This window comes from Myotis myotis, unplaced genomic scaffold (genome assembly GCF_014108235.1).
Source record: "Myotis myotis isolate mMyoMyo1 unplaced genomic scaffold, mMyoMyo1.p scaffold_m19_p_7, whole genome shotgun sequence".
NCBI classification, from domain to species: domain Eukaryota; kingdom Metazoa; phylum Chordata; class Mammalia; order Chiroptera; family Vespertilionidae; genus Myotis; species Myotis myotis.
The window spans coordinates 36,877,230-36,901,815 of record NW_023416379.1 but is presented as its reverse complement, the minus strand read 5'-3'; the positions used below and the strand labels follow the sequence as shown (position 1 = coordinate 36,901,815).

General features: G+C 36.7%; 1 protein-coding gene across 11 annotated transcripts in view; it reads right to left on the bottom strand.

Annotated features, from left to right (window-relative positions):
- Window positions 1-24,586, bottom strand: part of CDK19 (cyclin dependent kinase 19) — a 112,391-nt gene that overhangs the window by 37,918 nt on the left and 49,887 nt on the right. For all 11 annotated transcript variants that reach the window (XM_036316478.1, XM_036316475.1, XM_036316477.1 and 8 more), the window contains 2 exons: window positions 9,942-10,052; window positions 7,927-8,067 (listed from right to left, as the gene is read on the bottom strand). In XM_036316478.1, the coding sequence (XP_036172371.1) occupies window positions 7,927-8,067; window positions 9,942-10,052 (252 nt within the window). The remainder of the gene's footprint in view (window positions 1-7,926; window positions 8,068-9,941; window positions 10,053-24,586) is intronic.

Here is a 24,586-nt window from a genome sequence, read left to right as displayed (position 1 = left end):
TTTGGCTCAGTGGATAGAGCGTCGGCCTGCGGACTGAAGGGTCCCAGGTTTGATTCCAGTCAAGGGCATGTACCTTGGTTGCAGGCATATCCTCAGTAGAGGGTGTGCAGGAGGCAGCTGATCGATGTTTCTAACTCTCTATCCCTCTCCCTTCCTCTCTGTAAAAAAATCAATAAAATATATATTAAAAAAAAAAAAATGAAAGAAAGGGCATCTTAGGCTTGCTGATGGAATCCAGAAAGAAAGTATAGGAGCTTCTACAGAGGGAAATTAGGAGGAATTCAGGAACTCTGGAGCTAAGAGTAGGAAGTCAACAACCATATAAAGTACATATCATTAACCTCATATTACAAATGAGTAAACTGGGGCTTAATCATCAAGATTAGCTATCTTAAAAATAAATTTTTTTAAGTCTAGGATCTCAAAGCTCCTATATCATGAGAACTGCACAAGGCTAAAACTATGAAATATTATTAAAATGCTTGCAATGTGCATGATGGCTACAGTAAGATTTTAAGGATTTGTTTTAGGTATAAAACAATTACCTTCTCAGGCCTGTTTAGCACAAATACAAATAAAAACTTGTATCTCCTTGTCAGACAAGGTATGAAGGAAGCTGTGCTGCACAGAGATTCCTAGACAATTCTCCAGCTACCAAGCACTTACTTTACTTTATTTTTATTATTTTTTAAATATATACTTTTATTGATTTCAGAGAGGAAGGGAGAGGGAGAGAGAGAGAGAGAGATGGAAACATCAATGATGAGAGAGAATCATTGACTGGCTGCCTCCTCCATGCCCCCTACTGGGAATTGAGCCCACAACCCAGGCATGTGCCCTTGACCGGAATCGAACCCAGGACCTTTCAGTCCACAGACCAACGCTCTATCCACTGAGCCAAACCAGCTAGGGCCCAAGCACTTATTTTAATCAAAGTATCACGGGTACAGCACTTTTTCTCACAACTGCATAGAAACAGAGGGCCATCTTTGAATATTCATTGAAATCTTTCATTTAATAAACACCTAGCATTTATCATGTGCCAGGTGCTAAGATAAGAAAATAAAAACTAGAGTTTAACTTGTAGTTCAGTTTATGTCATTGATTCAGTAGCAGTATTCTGCAACTAAGGAGCCATAAATCCACTTAACAATATTATCCTTTAGCCAGCATTTCTCTACCCTTGCTAAAGAAAAATGTGCCATTACCAGATGTTTTGCTAAAATTAAATTCAAGTAACGTATCAGCAGAAACAATATGCCAATGCTAGGAACACAAAAATTAGTGAGATATGATCCTTGCTCTCACGAAGCCCATAATTTTGAAAAAGATATACGATATCTTGGCACCCTTCCAACCTAGCAGAATAGTAGTCTCATAAAAATGAGTCACACTATATTTCATCTTCTTACTCTTAGCTACATCCTGCTATAAAATTAAAATACATCTTTCCCCCTTTGTGTTTACAAGTTCCAAATGTTTATAGACTTATGTCTCTACTTCACTGTCTCTCAGCCAAGATGAATATATTTAGCTTCTTTTCTCCTTTCCTTTTAAAGCAATTCCTCAATATGAGTAATCTTTTTGGTCACTTTAAATATAGTCTATTTCTGTATTAAATTCTAGGATCAAATGACATAATTAAAATACTGTTCCAGATATGAAATCAATCACAATGAAAAACACCAACTTCATTGTTGATGTAATGCTTCAGATTCTGTAACATGTGTCAAGGCTAAAACACTCGTTTTTATTTACCTTTTAAGTTTTAGGAATTAAACTAATTACATTAAAAGTTTATATTCACTCTAACCCTCTAATTTAGAGATGGTACATACTCTGAAACAGTTGTGACTAACAAATAATGTAAAGCCAGATTTCTTACAGAAATAGGAAATAAAGCATTAAAAAAATTACTTGTTGACTAAAATTAAAAATCTACTCTTAAGCTCACCCAAAAAATAATTTTTCAAATGTCTCCAACATGCTCCTTTTAAGACCATATCTATACTTTATATTTCTTTATCTACTATAGAATATATACAAAAGTAAACATACAACTTAAATCTTCTATCCTGAAAATACTTTGGCAAAACCATGACAATATGGTTCAGGTAACAGAACTCATGATCAATGAAAAGAATTGAGTAGGGTGTCACAGTCTAGATTCCTATTGGTTCAAAGTTTCAAATCTTATTAGAGTTACTTACATAAGGAGTAGAAGCATTTGGTAAATGTGTGGGTAAAATACAAGCAAGTGCCATACTAGATCAGAACCCTGTTCAGAACATATTTTCAAGATTGTGTTCATGCTATGGAAGAAGTAACAATAATTCGTCCATGGAAAATTCATTCTCTTGCTCACAAAGGTTTAGCACTTAAACACAAACAAACTCCCTAACCTGATATTTAGGGCCTTCTTCAATAAGGCTCCAACCCATATTTTCTAGTCTTACCTCATACTACCTTAATTCAGCTTATCTATTTTTGAGCCAGACAGAACTACACAACCTTTTGGAATGATTCAAGTGCTTTCCCATCTCAGAAGTTTCACAGTCAATACTCCCATAGGTTAACTTCACCTCTCAAATCTCTATTTAAATTCTACTCACCCTTCAAAGTCCAGGTCAAATGGTACCTTTCTGAAGCTTTCCCTCTATGTCTTGGGTTAATCTCTTCCCGTCCCCCCTCACCCGTTCCCTCTGAGATTCACCAGTCTATTTCATGTTTCCATGCCTTTGGTTCTATTTTATTCATCAGTTTATTTTGTTCTTTAGATTCCTTGTTCATTTATTTTTATTTTTAGATTAATTGTTGATAGATATGTATTCATTGCCACTTTATTGTTCATATTTTTGTTCTTTCTTGCTCTTCTTAAAGAATACCTTCAACATTTTATGTAATACTTTAGCTTTTTCTTGTCTGTGAAGCTCTTTATCTGACCTTCAATTCTAAATGATAGCTTTGCTGGATATAGTAATCTTGGTTGTAGGACCTTGCTATTCGTCACTGAATATTTCTTGCCACTCCATTCTGGTCTGCAAAGTTTCTGTTGAGAAATCAGCTGACAGTCACATGGGTGTTCCCTTGTAGGTAACTAACTGCTTTTCTCTTGCTGCTTTTAAGATTCTCTCCTTGTCTTCAACCTTTGGCATTTTAATTATGATGTGTCTTGGTATGGGCCTCTTTGGGTTCCTCTTGTTTAGGACATACTGCACTTCCTGGACTTGTAAGTCTACTTCTTTCCCCAGGTAGGGGAAGTTTTCTGTCATTATTTCTTCAAATAGGTTTTCAATATCTTGCTCTCTCTCTCTTCTCTTTCTGGCACCCACATAATGCAAATGTTGGTATGCTTAAAGTTGTCCCAGAGGCTCCTTACATTATTTTCATATTTTTTTATTTTATTTCATTTTTTTTGCTCTTCTGATTGGGTGTTTTTTATGCTTCCTCATATTATAAGTCGTTGATTTGATTCTCAGCATCCTCTACTCTACTGTTGATTCCCTGTAAATTATCTTTTATTTCCATTAGTGTGTGCTTAATTTCTGACTGATCCTTTTTCATGTCTTTGAAATTCTCACTAAGATCTTTGAAAATCTCACTAGGTCCCTTGAAGTTCTCACTAAGATCCTTGAGCACCCTTAACCATTGTTTTGAACTCTGTATCTATTAGACTGTTTGCTTCTAATTCATTTATTCTTTTTTGGGAGATTTCTTCTGTTCTTTCATTTGTGACATGTTTCTTTGTCTCCGCATTTTGGCTGCTTTCATGTGTTTATTTCTATGTATTAGGTAGAGCTGCTATGTCTCCTGGAATTGGTAGAGTGGCCTTGCATAGTAGGTGTCTTGGGGGGCCAGTGGCTCAGCCTCCCCAGTCACCTGAGGGGCACTCTAGGTGTGCCTTTGTGTGGGCTGTGTGCACAGTCTTGTTGTAGTTGAGCCTTGATTGCTGTTGATGTTACTGGAAGGAGCTGACCTCCAGGCCAAATGGCTGTGAGGACTAGCTACAACTATAGTGGAAGAGCTGCTATGCAGGAGGCACCCCTATGGAGTAAGACTTGCTTCAGTGGGGCTTTGGTGTTCACTGAGTCTGCTCCTTGAGTGTGTCACTCATGGCTGTGTAGAGTTGTAATCTGCTATGGTCTGAAGTTGTCCACTGGATGCACTGGCTCTGGGGCCTCCCAGGCAGTGCAAAGTCAGCCAGTGACTAGGGCCACCTGGCAGGAGCTACAGAGCTATCTGCAAATGGCTGCTACTTGTGTTAGGCTTGGAAGTGCCCAGGCGAGGCCAAACTGTAAAGCAAGGCAGGCTACTGCTAGTGCCGAGTCTTGCTGATGCCAGCTGCTGCTTGTTTGAGAAATTTTAGAAAAATCTGAAGACTGAGCCAGGACAGGCCATTCATATGGAAAAGCTGCTGCAAACAGATTGGGTGGGGCTACAAATTGGATGGGGCATGGTCTCAGGAAATCACCAAGGTGGAGTGAACAGTGTGAGCTAAGCTGATGGAAACTTAGATGTGGCTGCCAGTCAGCTTGCAATGGGGGAGGTCTCAGCATAGAAACAATGACCCCTGGGAGCACCACTGTCTGGGAGAGAGCCAGTCCTGAGTTCTTGTTCCAATGCCAGACAATCCAGTTCCTCCCCATATGTCCCTAAATCCCTCCAAGCCACTGCCCCAGTGCTGGAGTTCAGAGGGAGTGGGACCATGTAAGTTCATGTGCAGACCCTTTAAGTGAACTGCCTGAGTCTCCAGTAGCCTGTGTGTCACTCAGCTACAATCCCCGATTTTTATAACCCAAAGTTACAGGGGCTTCTCTCATGGCACTAGAACCCTAGGCTGGGGGTCTGGTGTGGGGCTGGGACCCCTTGCTCCTCATGGGAGGCATTTGCAGCTGAGATATCTCTCCTGATTGAAAAAAAACACCACACGTGGGTGTTGGACCAAGCCATTTCGGACCTCCGCCCCTCCTACCAGTTTCAATCTGTTTTCTTTACTTCTCTAGTTGTTGGACTTCCATTCAGCCAGATTTCAGGCAGTTCTGAATGATGGTTGCTCTGTGTTTCAGTTGTAATTTTGATGTGGTTGTGGGAGGTGGTAAGTACTGGTGTTTACCTATGCCACCATCTTGGTTCTCCCTGATGCCATCTTTTCAAGAGCATCTGCTCAGTTCATGTCTGTGTCACATTTTGGTAATCTCGCATTATTTCAAATTTTTTCATTATTAGTATACTAGAGGCCCAGTGCACGAAATTTGTGCAGGAGGGGGGGTGTCTCCTCAGCCCAGCCTGCACCCTCTCCAATCCAGGACTCCTCAGAGGATATCTGAGTACCGGCAATTGGACACCCCTCTCACAATCCGGGACCACTGGCTCCTAACTGCTCACCTGCCTGCCTGCCTGGTTGCCCCTAACTGCCCCCCCGCCAGCCTGGTCACCCCCAACTGCCTCCCCTCACCGGCCTGATCGCCCCTAACTGCCCCCCTCTGCCAGCCTGATCACCCCCAACTGCCCCCCTACCAGCCTGGTCACCCCCAACTATCCCCCATGCTGGCCTGGTCGCCCCACGCAGCCTGCTGTTCAGTCATTACTGTTACTGTGATGGCGTCCTAGACAATTTGCATATTCCTCTATTATTAGTACAGATTTGTTATGGCAATCTGTGATCAGTGATCTTAGATGTTACTATTATAAGCTGGGGGAGGGCACCACAAAATACTCCCATATGAGATGGCAAACTTAATTGATAAATGTTGTGTTTTGACTGCTCTACCTACAGACCATTTCCCTATCTCTCTCTCTCCTCAGCCTCCTTATTCCCTGCGACACAATACTGAAATCAGGCCAATTAATAACCTTACAATGGCCTCTAAGAGTTAAAATGAAAGAAAGAGTTGCATGTCTTTCACTTTAATCAATAGCTAGAAATGATTAAGTTTAGTGAGGAAGGCATGTTGAAAGCCAAGATACATCAAAAACTAGGCCTCCTGTGCCAAACAACCAAGTTGTGGTGGAAGTAACTGCAGATATGATAGAAATAAGGAAGAGAACTAGAAGTGGAGCCTAAAGATATGACTAAATTGCTATAATCTCATAATAAAATTTTAATGGATAAGGAGTTGCTTCATATGGATTAACAAAGAAAGTGTTTCTTGAGATGGAATCTACTCCTGGTGAAGATGAAATTGAGACTGTTGAAATGACAAAAAGAGTTTAGAATAGTTATATTCTCTACTAGATATATTCTCTACTGATAAAATGAAAGATTAAACTTAATTGATAAAGCAGCTTCAATGTTTGGTAGGACTGACTCCAATTTTGAAAGAAGATCTACTGTAGGTAAAATGCTATCAAACAGCATCACATGCTAGAGAAATCATGTGTGAAAGAAGGAGCGAGTCAATGCAGCAAACTTCACTTTTGTCTTATTTTTAAAAATTGCCACAACCACCCCAACCTTTAGCAATCACCACTCTGATCAGTCAGCAGCCATCAACACTGAGGCAAGACCCTCTACCAGTAAAAAGATTTAGGACTCACTGAAGGCTTAAGATGATGAACAACATTTTTAGCAATGAAATATTTTAAACTAAGGTATGTACATTTTTCATTAGTCATAATGCTATTGCACACTTAACAGACTATAGTATACACATAACTTTTATATGCAATGGGGAAACAACAACAAAAACTCATTATATTGCAACATTCACTTTATTGCGGTGGTCTGGAACCAAACCCGCAATATCGCCAAGGTATGCCTGAATACAATTTTGTGAAAAAAGGAAATGAGTTGAAATTAGTTAATCGTCAATAAAGGATTCTGATTGATGATTCAAAAATGGCTGTGACCTCAAAAATATCTCACATAGATTACATTATTACAACTTAAAATCTAAAACCATTCATGTAGGAGGTCTTTAATCTAAGAACAACCTCACAAACCCAAGAATCAAAACCATGCTGACTCATGGTTAATAGTAAAGTGGATATGTGAAAGTCTCTGAACCTTCCAGTTTAAAATTGAGGTACAATGTGTCTGAATGGTCAAGTCAGATGAACAGGCCTGACTGACTGACTGACAAAGTAGCAAGGGGTCTTAACTAGGTCTCTTTGTGTACTGGTATTTATTCCTTTCTATAATAAGTATTTATCCTCAATTAATAAAACTGAGTTGACCTAGATTTATACCTACCATATACCTAGCATCTCCAAAAACCTAAGAAATAAATTATCATGAATTGACTTTTGTGGGGGGCAAAATAAAACTTCCAATTATAAACTCATGGGTATTACAATTATTTAGTTCCCATTGTCTTCTCAAGAACAACATAAATTAAAAATGACAACAATGCAAAGATGAATGGCATATAATTTGACATTAATAAGTGTTTGCTTTATGTGTACTGAATACAAAAGTAAAATCAAAGATTTGAATTGTGGCTAATTAGCCTAATAAATGCATTCCACCTTTGAGATTTATTCATTTATTTATTGTGAATATCAATAACAACATTCAATTTACTGGATGAAATGTCATTATTTCAGTTTAGCTCATAAGAAAAAAAACAATGAGAATTTAGTTTTTAATTATTAATGTTTTTACTAATGATGAGCAATAATGAAAAAAACAAAATGGATCAAAAGGTACTTTTTTTACATATGACTATCCCATTAACATTATACCAATTGCTTGTTGAAAATCACACTGATATTTTATAGCTATGCATACATATAATGGAAGAACATACACCAAATGTTAATAATGGTAAATTTTTATCATAGGTTTATGAATGGCTTTTCTTTTCTTCCTTTCTGCTTATTTTCAAAATTTTCTATAATTAATGTTTATCGTAATTGTAGCAAGAAAAAAGTATATCTTTTAAAAGAAAGGGGGAAAACATATTAATTTTAAATAAACATACTTACCAGATCTCTGTGAAGCACCCAATTTGCATGGAGGTAATGGATACCATCAAGAATCTGATAAAGTAATGATTTAACCATAGATCTTGGCAACTGCATGGGCTTTTTATTTGCTTTTGATGCACGGTGAAACTTAATAATATGCTAAAAATAAAAAAAATACTGTAATAATACATAGTCTTTGTCTATGTCAATAATACATAAATAAGACTGTAATAAGTTCTCTATATTTTAAAAAATACTTATTAAAGGCCAATAATGGCACAAAGAACAATAATTTTAATAACAAGGCCAACCAATAAAATGGAATTGATATTGGGGGTGAATGTGACAGTTTTAATGGGGTATAATGACTAGATTTACAGAAATCACTAAGATTTTCATTAAATAGGACCAAAGGGTTCAAAAGGGTTGATATTTAAAAGCCTACTTAAAACTAGTACTAGTTAGAGTCTCTACTGACAAAATGAAAGATTAAAGAGAAGAAAAACTGTAAATCTTTACTATTCTATAAAAAGTTAGCACATAGTGCATTTGAGTATTACACTGACTACATGTATATTTGTTTTTTGGGGGTTTTTTTCCTCTTTTTTTAAAAAATATTTTTATTGATTTTTTTTTACAGAGAGGAAGGGAAAGGGATAGAGAGTTAGACACATCAATGAGAGAGAACCATCAATCAGCTGCCTACTGCACACCCCCCATCAGGGATGTGCCCACAACCAAGGTACATGCCCTTGACCGGAATCGAACCTGGGACCCTTCAGTCCGTAGGCCGACGCTCTATCCACTGAGCCAAACCGGTCAGGGCAATGTATATTTGAATTGCAAAGTTCCATCTTCTTTTGGCACATAATGAAATTAGGAGATATTTCTAATAGTTACTGGAAAGAAAGGAGGAGAGAAAAATGGGAATTTACTTTTTAAGTAAATAAATTGGATCATCATAATCCAATTTTTATGTCCACATGTCATATTGTGTATTATAAAAGTACTAGAGGCCCGATGTACGAAATTCATGCAAGGAGCTCAGCCCTTGCAGCCCCGGCTTCGTCCAGAAGGTCATCCGAAAGGATGTCCGGGAGGTCATTCAGCCATCCGGTCTAATTAGCATATTACGCTTTTATTATTATAGAAGATTGAGTGACAGGAATGAAATTCTACTTGCCTCCCACACCACCATCTCCACCTTCCTCTCCACCCCAGCCCTGTCCATAACATGCCAAAATGGGTACTGAATATCCATGAAAAGAATAGAGGAAAAGAATGGAGGTTCTTATCAATATCTGCAGTAATAGCATTAACTCTGAAAGTTACTTCAAGACCCATAAGTTGTTAAAGTTATTCCTAAACAGATTTGTAACTGACATATATGACAAACCACACTATATTAAGTCAAAATTTTATTATCCAAAATTTGAACTTACTGCTAAGTTTGAATTTTTTTACTTTTAGAAGCTCCTCAGATAATATATTTAAATGCCCTGAATCCTAACTTTAAAAGTTTGGAATTGGAATTAGAATTTTTTGTCTTCCATTATATATTGATAAAACATCCCTAATATTTGTAAAACTATATACATACTTCTATTTGGAGGAGTTGGTTTTAAATGAGAAGATGCTGAAAGAAGTTAACCTTATCTTAGAAAGGGAAACAAACTATTTATAAGTACATAATTCCTTAAATTTGAACTACTGTGTGTACCACAAAAGAGAGCAAAATTCACTAGACGTATTAGTAAACTACCATTAATTACTTGCATAAAAGTACAATCTCCCACTCATTGGCATTGTGGGAAGTGAAATTTCTGGTTATTACAAATACTATCTTCTCAGTAAAATAAGATGATCATGTGTATTGCTCAAATTCTTTTAAATCTTCATTTATATTTATGTTTGTTTTGAACTACGATCAACAAAGCAAGCTGTCCCTTGTGTGAATTAGTAATAGGTAGTGCATCCATTTATTTCTACGTTCCTATATAAAAGTTCTAAAAAGAAAGTGATTCTAGGCTTACCCACAAATCATGTTCTGCATAGTCAAACAGCAGCCACACCTTCCTGTCACTGTGAGAAAGGAACACCTTCTGCAATGCGATCACATTGGGGTGCTTCAATTCTCGCAAAAGCTGCAGGCAAGAGGAAGAGATGAGTCACTATTCTGTTAGCAGGGAGGGGAGAATGATGAATTTCTTATAACTTCAAAATGCAATTTTTGCACGTTTAGACAATCCAGAGAAGCAAAATAAAAGAAAAAATACCACTCAAAAATACCATTACTCAGAGATAAGCTCTGTCAACATCTTGGTGCATATCTTTCCAATCCATTTTCTGTGTGTGTGCGTTTTAAATGAGGCCATTTTAAAATGGTAAAATGTGAAATACTAAACAAAAGTATTATCATATCACAAAATAATTAAATATATTTTGATATGTGCATTTTTTTTTTACTATAAGAAAAGCTTCTTGAGAGGCAGGAATTGTGTAATAACATTGTTTATATCCACCCTAGACAGAATATACTCAATAAATATTTGACAAAAGAAGGAAAGATAATTTAACAAGTCCTTCACTCATCCATGTGTAGAGCGTGTAGTCCTTCAGTTTTTAGAAAAGTAGTGAGTATAAGGGAATGACTCTCATACCCACTGATAAAAATTGGTGTGAAATGGTCCTATAAATAGAGCAAAGGAATAGGACTTCACAAAATAGAAGCTACAAGATGGACTCCGATAATGACAAGGAAAGACAGACCAAACCAGCAAGTGAAAAGTTAGCATTGGCACATATATAAGAGGCAGATGCTTCATTAAATATTTAACAACAATAACATTAGTTGCTCAAAGTAAGAGCCCGATAAATATGCCTGTCTCAGACTATCCTTAACTAGGGTTCAGATTTAACAGGTACAGAGAAACATACTCAATTTGAATAATATATTGAATTCCTTTTAAATCTAAAACTCTATGGAAGATACAAAAAAGGGAGAACAAAACTTCTATCGAATACTTTCTATGTGCAAGATGACTATACATAAATGTTTTCTCTCATTTAATCTTTTATAACAACCCTATGATGCACACAGAACCTGATGTTCAGTATAATAAAAATACCTTGACCAAAACCAAACACCTAGAAAGAGAAGAGATTTGCTTTTAAACAGATCTGCCTGGTTCCTAAGTCCATGCTTTCTCCACTATGGCTGAAGTTTGTGTCTTCAAAGCCCAGAACGTAGTGAGGAAAACATACAGACAGATCAACGAGGCAGAAAAAAATGAACTGCTTATCCATTCTAGTAACTTTAAATGAGTAAAGCATACCTTAAGTGCCTGTGCTGGAAACATGTAAAAAAAATATCTTCTAAACTCCATCCTAGGGAACTTTTATAGACTATTTCCCAGTTGCCTAATTCTTTACTACTTTCAATGATAGATTTCCTAGTTCTCAATTCTCTCATTTTGGCTCTGCACCTCAGCTCTTTCTCTTCACCTACACCTTGACAACCTTGCTGGAAAGTGTCCTATCATCTATGATCTGAACAGGATTCCCGAAAATGACTCCCTGGGTTCTTCCTCCAGCACACGTGCCCTGGAACACAGGCTAAGAGGTTAATAGCTGGGATAAGCTGGGCTGCACCTAGCCAGCCATCCACTTTTTACAGCTAGTCTCTGTATTTCCTGTGGATCTAAGTGGGGAAAAGGAACTGGAAGAGAAATGACCAAGGAAGATCTAATAGTCCTCGCTTGGTGGGAGGGAGACAGGGGTGATTAGATGGATGTTGGTTCAGCTATCAGCTTCTATTTCTGTTTCCACTGCCTAAGAAATGTTAAGCAACCCTACTTCTTGCTTCAGATGCAAATGTTAAACATAAAATGCTCCTAACTGATGATTGAATCAAAGACAGTGACATTTTGGAGGGATGCAGAGTTTACTCAGTTTTCTGCTTTTGAATATTTTTGGCTCCCAGACTCAGTAGAGTACTATGCATGTTTAATGACCCCACTTGCAGTACTTGGATCCTGGTAAGAGGCCTTGCTCTAGGCACAACTATTCGCCCTTTCTTTCTGACTCTTTGGCATTGGTCAACTTAGACAGTTTGACTTTAAGTCTCTACCCAAAATATGTTCTCTTTGCTGCCTGCAATGGAAGGGAAGTTGAAACTCACTTCTGCATCTAAACCAGGCTATTAAAACACCAAATGTTAGCATAGAGCCTAAACCCCACATGTCTGGGAGAGAGGCTATCACATGGAGCAACATGTAATCAATACCTCTAGAAAATTATGTTTTCTATAATTATAGTCTGTTGATACCTTTACAGTGAGTCTACCTTAAGCCCCAGTGTACACATTATTGTGAATAGGTAATACATTTACATGGCTCAAAACTCAAAATTATATAAAAGGACAGACTGAGATGTCTTATTACCACTTCTGCTCCCAGTGACCTCAGTCCCTCCTGCCTCCTAGATCAGCAATTTTCAACCTTTTTCATCTCATGACACACATACACTAATAAAAATCTGTGGCACACCAAAAGGTATATTTTTTTTTGTTGATCTGACAAAAAAAATAGGTATAATTTTGATTCATTCACACCAAATGCCTACTGTTGTGTTGGCTGTTGTCATTTTCTTTTATTTGACAATCTAAGGGAAAAGAGTCAGTGCCCCTGACTAGGCAGGTACTGCATGTTTTAAAATTTCTGCAGCACACCGGTGGAAAATCGCTGTCCTAGATAACAATTTTTATTAATTGTTTGCTAATCCTTCCTGTATTTCTTTATCCAAACAATATATAAATATATTTTTTTGCCTGCCTTATTTACACAAAAGATAGCACTTTACCTTTTTTACTTAATCTTGGAAATCTCTCAATATCAGTAAAATATTAGTACTAGAAATCTTTCTAGTTCTTCCAGCTGCATGGTATTTCTAGGTCACCTTTTTTTTATTGTGGTAAAATATACATAACATAAAATTTACCATTTTAACCATTTTTGAGTATATGCTTCAGTAGCATTTAAGTACATTGACACTTCATGCAACAATCACTAGCCTTTCTATCCTTTCTCCAGAATTTTTTCATTATTTCAAACTGAAACTCTGTACCTTAAACATATCCCTTTTCCCAGCCCCTGGTAACCACTGTTCTACTGTCTCTCATAAATGTGATGGTGTGAAGTAAAGAGCAGAAACATAGCTCTAACTAGCTCAGGGTGAGATATTTAACCTGGTGTATGTAGAAACTGAAACCTGGGTACTATGAGGGCATTTCCTGAAAGGGCTGTGAATCCAATAAATGCTACAAAATCCTAGAGAAAATTATATACAGGAAGAAGGGACCAAGAGGAACACACCTGAGGAACTAAAGCAGATATTAATCCAATCACTGGTTACTTTCAAGGCTGGTGTACTCATAAAATGTTAGGCCCCAAACAACTTCCACACAAAATTAGAGTCCTTACCCCTACTCACTAAAACAAAAAAATTAAAAAGTAAATTCCCTTACCACTATTTACTGAAGAAACAAAAACAGTAAACAATATAAGTGTTCAATAATAAGAAAACTGTTAAGTAAATTACGGTATAACCACATATTGTAGCTTCAAATATATACGCTGAGGAAGTTTTTAGATCCATTAGAAAAGACTTGGGCTATAATTTTGTGATGTAATATAAAAAGACAACAAAATATAAATGTTTATAAAATAGGAAATTTAGTAAGACATTAATATAGTTACCTGAGTGGTGGGATTATGTGTGATCTTTCTGTTTTTATATTTTACAAGTTTTCTACAATGAGCATTACTCTTATAATTTACACACACACCCCAAAAGATAGTCCTTTCTCTCCAGAAATTTACCTGCTGAGATAAGATATCATTGCACTATCACAGCTTCTCAGGCAGTTACACAAAGAAAGGAGATGATCAGACTGCTACTTTCCTTAATTCTTTATTTCACCAATGGACTTTAATCTCTTGTCACACAAATATTTGTTCAATATGACATCATACAACTATAAATATGTTTTAATCACATCTAAACAGGAGTTAAGTATAGCATCATTTTCCTTGGACAATCCCACACTAAATGACAACATTTCCTGTGCCAGATATTCACAGAGTACTAACGTGATCCCAGAGGAGCCTAAGAAAGAATGTACAGTGAACATGCCAAAGTTTTATCTGATTCCCATTCAGGGTATTTAACTGACTATAAAAAGTGTCTAATTTTCACTGTCCTGAATATATAATATCTAAAGTTACAATCCTAAACTTTTTCCTCTAAAGTACTATTTAGGATCCTGACTGAATTTGGGGAGCCTTGTGATAGATTAACATTTACAGAATCCATTTGTGTAATTATCTGCACATTTTCCTCCACTTTCATTCCCATTTTCTGTTCTCTGATGTCCCCATGGGTTCCAGATTCCTTTTCTAGGGTATCTGAATGGAGAGTCCTCTTATACTTCAATAACTCACTTATCTCAAAGTAAATCAAATTTTCTATTTTTATTAGATCTGTTACAAGTAAAACTATGATCCATTTAAGAAAGCATTGAGCTTATCATTTTTTTTAAAACCCTATGCCACCCATACCACCAAAAATGAAAATAAATGAAGCAGTGTATTTTATGGTAAATAGATTTACTTAACTACAAAATTCCCCAATATTCCTAAACTGAAACTCCCCAGTATTCCTAAACTGAAATTTAAGAATTAGCATTTTGAAACCTGACACTTTTCCCCCCACACTTGTGACAGGCCTTTTGGAAGCCAGTCTTTACAAGCACATAATAATACATTATAACCTTCCAGCAGATGGCACTCATACCCTGAAAAGGGGTCTATAAAACAGTAACCCAGTCGTGGTTCAAAGTGGCCTTACATTTTTTGCTTTATTTTACTTTAGTGATACTGCTTAGGTACGGAGTCATAATTTTCAAGCAGGTCTATGTTCCCCATTGTCACCCAGTAGAAGTGACAATGAGGTAGCAGGTTTAATGCAAAAAGTACAGGTTTTAGAACTCAGAGACCTGAGTTTGAGTCCTGACTTAATAGTTGTATGACATATGATTTCATTATATGTAGAATCTAAAGAACAAAATTAATGAACAAACAAAACTGAAATAGACTCACAGACACAGAGAACAGCCAGGTAGTTGCCAGAGGGGAGAGAGGTTGGGGGACTGAGAGAAAAAGGTGAAGTGATTAAGGAGTACAAATTGGTACAGTGGGCCTTGACTTACGAGTTTAATTCGTTCCGTGACGGAGCTCGTAACTCAAATTACTCGTATGTCAAATCATAAAGTGAACGAGTGAGACACATGATGCTGGGCTGATGTTGTGGCATTCACTGTGACGTTCACTGCACCAACTAGCGGTGGGGTATCTGAAGCTGGCTCGTAACCCGAATTTTAGCTCGCAATTCAAAGCAAAAAATTGGCCGAGAGACACTCGTATCTCAAAAAACTCGTTAGTCGGGACACTCGTAAGTCAAGGCCCCACTGTAGTTACAAAATAGTCATGAAGATGTAAAGTACAGCACTATGAATATAGTCACTATTGTAATATCTATGTGTGGTGTCAGGTGGATACTGAAAATACTGGAGAGAACACTTTATAAAATATGACTGTCTAAACACTATGCTGTATGACTGAAACTAATACAAAATAATACTGAATGTAAAGTGTAATTTAAAAAGAAAAATATTTTAAATAGGACTAATTTATTACTACTTCTAAGACACCTTCCCTGAAACTCCTAGTCAGAAATGGATGTGTCTCTTCTGTATCTCCATGCATACTGTATTTCCCTTAACATTGCCACTAACTGCATACATTTATGACAAAGTTTAATTATTTATCTTCCCTAATAGATTGTAAGGTCCTAGAGTGCAGGCGTTATGTCTGCCATCTCTACGTTTCCGTCTTGTACAAGCCAGACATCTGGTAGGTGTCCAACAAATGCTGCAGAATTAATGAGATCTATCTCCTATCTCTTCTAAAACATCCTATATTGATATCAAATTATCTTGCTAAAATAAAAAGTCTGATCATGTTAGCTCTCCCATTCCAAAATCTTAAATGACTTCAAAGTTAAAACTCTTAAACAGAACACTCAAAACCACCCTGGCCAGTGAGGCTCAGTTGGTTCCGTGTCATCCAATGCACCAAAAGGTCACGGATTCAATTCCTGATCAGGGCACCACACCAAAAAAAACAACAACATTCTAAACCATCCACCCCAAAGGCTAAATCCATTTTTCCTACAAATAATTTTGGGGGGGGAAGTAGGCTGAAACTCAAGATAAAACTGCTTAGTAACCCTAACATTTTAACCAAAAATGAGGCAGGTATATAAGATACGAGTTAAGGACCAATGAGTTTTGCTCTGACAAAGGGAAATATCATACCTAGCATATGTTGTGGCCTTCACCTTAAGGATACACCCTATGTAATCATCATGAATAAGCTCCCAAGATCTCCACTGCACAGAATTCTGCCCATTATCTCCCATAAGGCCTTGCCCTAGAACTCAGAGACCTGAGTTTGAGATAGGGTATATCCACATACTGTAGCCTGTAGGATGAGGCAGAAGTGTGATAGAAAATACCCAGGAAAGAAAGATAAGAGAGGGGGAGGGTGGGGGGGGAGAGATAGAGAGGGAGGAGGGAGGGAGGGGAGAGGAGGGGAGGGGAGGAAAAGAAAATACCCAGCAGGTAACAATGATTTTTTTAAAAAAAGGTCAAAATGTATTAATCAACATTTGAGTGCCCAGCATATTCCAGGCACAGGGAGATCAAAGAGGAGACAGATTAAAAAAGTAATTTTGAAATTATAATTATGATGAGGTTACTAAGAAAAATACAGAATATGACATACAATAGAAATAACCTAGTCTGAAAAGTCAAAGGAGATGCTCCTAATGAAGAAAGAGGAAAATGAGAATCACAGAGCCTCAACCAGCAAGAAAGTATACTAGAGCAGGTTATTCTCATCACGACATGAATACACTAATTCTAAAAACTCCTTCACCATTCATCTTGTAGGAGCAAATATTAAATGAAATCCATACTTTATTCTAAATTTGCTATGGCAGATGTCTATCACTAGGTAATAGAGCACATCTTTTTTTCTTTCCAGATGAATATTTATAAAACCACCTAGCACAGGACCTGCAAAGCAAGCACTCAACAAGTTTTGTTGAATGAGAAAATGAAAGCAATAGTACATGAAATATGGTTTTTATGTAAATATGTTGGTGAAATGATATTCCACATTGAAAGAATGTTAATTTCAAAATTGTGGTTACCTTTTTTATATCAGAAATGTTCAAACACGATTAAGAATGTTCAAGGAATTTAATAAGTCTGAATAATAACTTGAAGCTGGTAATTGATTAAGCAAAATAAAGTAGTAAGCTATTTGGTTTTACACCTAATCCAGACCATTATAACTTTTATTTCTAAAATATACAGTTGACATTTTCTTTAGTAAAAACAGGCAAACAAGTAGCCCTGGAATTCACACACACACCCACACCCCTAGACCATCACACATACACACACAGACCATCACACATACACGCACACACACCCCTAGACCATGACACACACACAAACACACACACACAAACACACACACACCTAGACCATCACACACACACACCATGCTGGAGAATCTGGAGGGAGAGGTAAGGGCTTTGCTTTCTGAAGGAACTTATCTAATACATGTTGGATGCTACACTCTTAAGAATGACTGGAATTATGGTCTCACACCCCAGCCCTGAAACTGCAAGGAACTAACATTTACAATTCAAACCTAAGGATTTTGATTAATTATTAATTGCTAAATTACCAGTGCCAATAACTGAACGTGTTTCACATCACTATGCTGCTACAGAAGATAAACACAGTGAAGTCAAGGCTTAAATAAATTAATCATTTATAGTTCCTGAAGACCTCATAGGAATTTTAACCATAGTAACAAGAAAAGTTACTTTATGATATGACCAAAATACAATCCAGGAAATGTCTACTGCATTGTTTCCATTAAGCAGAAAATACACTTCATTCCTAATCTGCTAAGAAACCTTTATATATGCATTATAAGAAAATACAGAAGGGAGTGAGTTTCCACAATGAAATAAATGATTTCTTTTCTATTAAACATCTACTAGATTTAATCAATAAAAGCTAAATATTTTCACTAAGAGTGTTAACTTTAATTTTTTAAAAAGAGCTTCAGTATGACATGCAGCTTTTCTGTAAATGTTAGACAATGATTAGGGAAAAAAAAACTAGAAATCACTATAACAATGAAAACTAATTCATAATACTTTAACTTTCCATAATTTTGTGTTTAGCGGAGCACATATGCAAAAATAGCATTAACTTTAAAGTAAACTTCCCATGTTAAGTGAAATAAATCAGACAGAAAAAGTCAAGAACCATATTATTTCACTCATATGTGGGATATGAAACTGAAAGCAACAAATGAACAAATAAACAAACAAAAAGTCATAGACACAGACATCAGGAAGGTGGTTAACAGAAGGAAGGGATTGGGTCGTAGTAAAGGGTAAGGGGGCAGTGTCTAAAGATTTGACTTTGGGTCCTGGCACAAAACACAATATACAGATGATGTATCACAGACTTCTATACTTGAAATCTATATAATTTTATTAACCAAAAATGTCACCCAAATACATTTAATTTAAAAATTAAATAAATAAGCTTTCTTTGAATGATCTTAAGCTTTGAAATTTAATGTCTTTTGAAGGCAGTTTGAAAAATACATATAAAATGACTCTCCTCTTTGAAATGTAATCCTCTCACATAAGTCCTTGTCACATTCTTTAATACACCTAAACACCTGCTTTTAAGTAAAAGCACAAGGAAAAGGTATCTTTGTTAATCCTCACCCGAGGATATTTTTCCATTGATTTTTAGAGAGAGTGGAAGGGAGGGGAAGAGACAGAGAGAGAAACATCAATATGAGAGAGGCACATTGATTGGTTGCCTCCCATACAAGCCCTGACTGGTGCCAGGGATCAAGCTTGCAACCCAGATGTACATGTCCTTGACAGAAATCGAACCCGGGACCCTTCAGTCTGCAGGCTGATGCTCTAACCACTGAGCAAAACCGGCTAGGGCAAAAGGTCATATCTTCGACTACAAAGTTACCTTGTATAGAAAATATATCCTAAACGAAGTCTTAAGGCTAACAACAAACTTGGAAAAACACCACCAAACTGTCAGACATTAAAGGGCTAATTTGCTTGATTTATAGAGCTTATAAGAATCATCTTTTAAAAAGAAAAATACTTCAATAGGACATTTCACAAATATAAATTAAAATAGTCAAAAATTATATGAAACTATTACTACCCACCCTAACTGGTTTGGCTCAGTGGATAGAGCGTCGGCCTGCGGACTTTCTTTATATATATATAAAGAAAATATTACTACCCTATTTAAAGAATGTAATTTGAAGGAATGGAAATATATTTTTCATCTATCAGATTGGGAAAATGTTTTTAAATATATTTTTATTGATTTCAGAGAGGAAGGGAGACAGAGAGATAGAAACATCAATAATGAGAAAGAATCATTGGTTGGCTGCCTCCTGCATGCCCCCTACTGAGAATCAGCCAGCAACCTGGGCATGTGACCTGGCTGGGAATCGAACAGTGTGACCTGGTTCATAGATTGATGCTCAACCACTGAGCCACACTGCTGGGCCAGATTGGAAAAATGTTTTAAGCTTAATAGCATCAAGTGGTATCAATAGAAAACTGGTTGAATAAATTAAGGTCCATCTCCACAGTGACATATTCTATAGCCATTAAAAATAATGCTATAGAGAATAAGATATTATATTGTTAACTAGAGGGCCGATGCACGAAATTCCTGCAAGGGCCTTAGCCCCGGTCCCCGCCCACTGTGGCTTTGTCAGGAAGGAAGGATGCGTCCAAAAGGATGTCCAGTCTAATTAGCATATTACACTTTTATTATTATAGATGTGGAAAGATCCGTAAGATATCATAGCATTTCTAGATTTTTTAAAAAATATATTTTATTGATTCTTTACAGAGAGGAAGGGAGAGGGAGAGAGAGCTAGAAACATCGATGAGAGAGAAACATCAATCAGCTGCCTCCTGCACACCCCCAAGGGGGATGTGCCCGCAAACAAGGTACATGCCCTTGACTGGAATCGAACCTGGGACATTTCAGTCTGCAGGCTGACGTTCTATCTACTGAGTCAAACCAGTCAGGGCTCTAGGTATTTTTTAAAGATATATATGTGCTGGCATATGACTAAAAACTTTGGTAAGATCTAAGAAGTCATTTATAGTAGTTACTTTTGTGCAGAAGAACCAGATTAAAGAAGATAGAGATTTCTTATTTTTCATTTTAAATCTTTCTGTATTTTTTGAATTCTTATTATGCACATATTTCTTTAATATTTCTAAAATGTCAACAGAAGTTACCCAGAGGAACAAATTATAATTTTTATTTGCTACCTTATACTGTTCTGCATTTTTAAAAATTAATTTCTGTAAAAATTTACTCGAAGATATTATTTTTCAAATTGCAGCTTATAACCCTTTAGTGGATTATTAAATCAGTTTAGTGAGTTGCAGCCAGCATTCTCCACTCCCCACAACAAGTGAGATTACCTAAACTAAACTAAAATAGAAAATAATCTAAAACACCAGTGCACATCACAGTTTTTAAGCAAGAGAGAGAGCCAAAGCAATAATAAATCAGTCAAAAAAGTTAAAAACCACTGCTTTAGAATATTATGTTAAAAGTATTTTGAATAAAATACTCAGAAAAAATCTTAGTGGACTTACAATTTCCATTTCAAAAATAAGAATTATTTTATATTAAAATGTATTTTGTTTATGTTTTTTTAAAATATATTTTATTGATTTTTTACAGAGAGGAAGGGAGAGGGATAGAGTTAGAAACATCGATGAGAGAGAAACGATCAATCAGCTGTCTCCTGCACACCCCCTACTGGGGATGTGCCCGCAACCATGGCACATGCCCTTCATCGGAATCAAACCTGGGACCTTTCAGTCCGCAAGCCAACACTCTATCCACTGAGCCAAACCGGTTAGGGCTAAAAGGAGTTTCTATATGTCAATTCTTAATATGACCAACTTGAAAAGGTCATGAAGAAAAAATATAATTTTTGAAAACTCAGAGAGAAAACTTAAAAAGATGTACTAAGATGACATTTATACAACATATACTAAGACTTGAGTGAATTCTAAAAAATTAACATATGTATTTGGAATAGTATAAGTTATACACATTAATCATCTCTAAAATTGACAATATTGAAATTAAAGAAGTTTAGTTAAGATTTTTTATCCATAAAGAGATCACCAAAATAAAAGATTTTTTTAAAATGAGGCTGAGAGACCACATAGTTAAAATACATGTACAACAAAAAATCATGAGGGCACATATTTTTAGTTGTTTTGGATTTTTTTGTCTTTTTTTGGTGTCAAAGGATGTGTTTGTTCGGGTTACAAATACAATTTATTGTCCAATCACCTGTTTGATCAAGAAGGTAACTACAAAATGACTAGCCAGAGTTAAGAATACAGTTCAGTCACTAAATTAAGTAAAATTAAGGACTATAGCAGAATGAAATCAAGACTTTGTTTTCACCAACATAACAACCAAACCATGTATATTATTAAGTCATACCATCTGTAGAAAACTCATTTTTTTTTTTTAACTTTCACTAACTTCAATTTCATGGATCTTTACTGCTTACCTTACGTTATCTCTCCCTCCCTATTAGCTACCCCTCATCCTCCACTACTACTTGCTTGCTCTTTACTTCCTTTGTTCCTTTCCATTCATTCATGAGCTCTCATTCTTCCAAATCCCTATAGCAATTATATATACCACTCATTTGAAATTTAACAAGTTATTTCTTGTATTCCTTATCTTTTTTACACATATCCTAATGTTTTCACATATAGATATATGCTTATACTAACTATTTGGTAAGCTGAATGGTCATTCCATATTAAAAGTGTGGTCAATATCACTAACTCCTTTTAGTTATATTTTTAAGTTCTCAAATAATCCAGAAGTCAAAAGTTGTTCAGAGCATGGGTTCCATGACAAGAGAGATTTAGATAATCAACATATGTCCTAGAAGATTGGGACCATAGGCCCAGGCTAACTCTGGAAGCAATGAGTTCAATAAGTCTAAAAGAAAGAGGGGGAGGGAAGATAGTACCTGATATGGGTAATGGCAGTAAGAACAGAAAGGAGGTAGTGAATAAAAAGAGGAAAGGGCAGATTCAATAGGACTCAGTAACTGATATGCTAACGCCTAATGATCCAGGATGGTACAAGCAACTCAACAGATAGTGGTACAATTTAGAGACAAGGAAAAGCATTACAGCTTTGAGATGAGGATCAATGTTGATTTTAGAATCAGATATGATGAGTTTGAGATGTTCATGGGTGCATATCGATGGTGGGCTTGGATATGAGAGAACTCAACTGGAGGCAAAAAAAAATGAAGAGTCATCAGGACAGATAGAAGATTACTCAGGATGTGTTTTTCATGAAGAGATGAGAAAGGCAATTAGTGGAGAGCTCTTTTGGGAAATAAAACATTGGAAAAAAGAGACATTTAAGAAAAAAAGGATCACATAAAGGCTCAGTATGTGTGCTCAGAGAAGGAAAAGCCTCCTTCTCCCAAGAGAGGATCCTATATAATAAAAGGCTAATATGCAAATCAACCAAATGGCAAAATGACCAGTCACTATGATGCACACTAACCACCAGGGGGCAGACGCTCAACGCAGGAGCTGCCCCCCTGGTGGTCAGTGTGCTCCCACAGGGGGAGCACTGCTCAGCCAGAAGCTGGCAAGCGCAGCAGCAGTGGCGGGAGCCTCTCCTGCCTCCAAGATAGCACTAAAGACCCCAAGTGCCCCTGGACTGCAAGAGGGAGCAGGCTGGGCTGAGGGACCCCACCCCAGTGCATGAATGTCATGCACCAGGCCTCTAGTATTGTTATAAAAACCAAGAAGGGTTTCCTTCCTCTCAGAAGGGAGAACAGATGACTACTTCAAGTGTTGAGAGAATTGTCTATTGGATTTTCAGCCTCTGTTGGAGATATTTAGGAAGCTATGAAAGAATAGTTTTTCTCCACTGAAATGATAAATTCTATGAGTATACATATCACATCTGTCTTGTTTATTGTTATTTATTGCACAGAGAACAAGGCAAGGCCAGTCATATGGTGGGCATTCATTAAATATTTTTTGAACTACACTGAAAGTGGAAGTAAAATCAGATTGTAACAAAAGCTAGCTGTCCTTGATAGTTAATGGTGAGGAGAAACCACCTGGCTATAAATAGAGGAGCACTGAGAACTCAGAGAGGTATTTTCAGATTGTTTAGCTTTGTATGGGAGGAGAGACTTCAACATTTTTTAAATATGAAGAGTGAAGAATCCATGGGGAACAGAAAGTAAACATCTGCTTAGACTTCACATATGACTGCTTCCAGAATTATTTGCTAACTTTAGCTCAAAGAAATATCTAATTGTTAAAGACTTGAAATTTTAAAAAATGAGTAGGGAAAAAATCAAGCAACATTGGCTCATGATACAGAACAGGGGCTCCCTATAAATAAGTATGGGAAAATCAGCTACTAAACCATTGTATCTTCTTCCAAGTTTCCTACCTTCCTTTACTTCTAACTCAGAAATTCTTTAAAGATACCCCTACAGCATTGGCACAACTAAGGAAAAGGGAAGGAAGACGAAAGAACTGAAAGATCCTTCAGGAAGGGTGTTGTTCTAAAAATAAAAAACTACCAAAATAGCTTCAGTTGTCAATATAGTGACATGGTAAGACTCATGTCATTAAAAAAAAAAAAAAAAAAAAAAAAGACAAACCATAATCTCACATAAAATTCCCCGCTTCAGAATCCCTCAATTCTAGATATCTCTGGTATCTATTAAATGTGATCACTTTTTAAAAGATCTGATCAAACAAAAGCAGTGGTACTGAGTTAGCAGTTTCTGTTATCCTAAAAATATTTCTGAAAGTAACACTGAAGCTCCTTGACCTGATTCTACAGCTTTCTCACTGGCTGGCCTCTTGCCTGCATACTACCTCAAGCCACACCAAACTGCCTCTAGACCAGGGGTGGGCAAACTTTTTGACTCGAGGGCCACAATGGGTTCTTAAACTGGACCGGAGGGCCGGAACAAAAGCATGGATGGAGTGTTTGTGTGAACTCATATAAATTCAAAGTAAACATCATTACATAAAAGGGTACGGTCTTTTTTTCCAATAGTTTTATTCATTTCAAACGGGCCGGATCCGGCCCGCGGGCCGTAGTTTGCCCACGGCTGCTCTAGATGCTCAGTGCAAATACTCAGACACTCACCTTCAAGATTCAGCTCAAGCATCCTCTCTGTCCTTTGTGAAACCTTTTCCTGACAGCCCCATTCAACCTTTCTCTGACCACCACCCATCCTTTCTTGAAATAGATGATTCTAAGCAAAGTGAAATACAAGAGATTGTTACAAAAATTTTGGAAATACAAAATTCAAGAATATCCACCAAAGCAATACCTAACTAGATGTCTATAGCTTTGCCAACA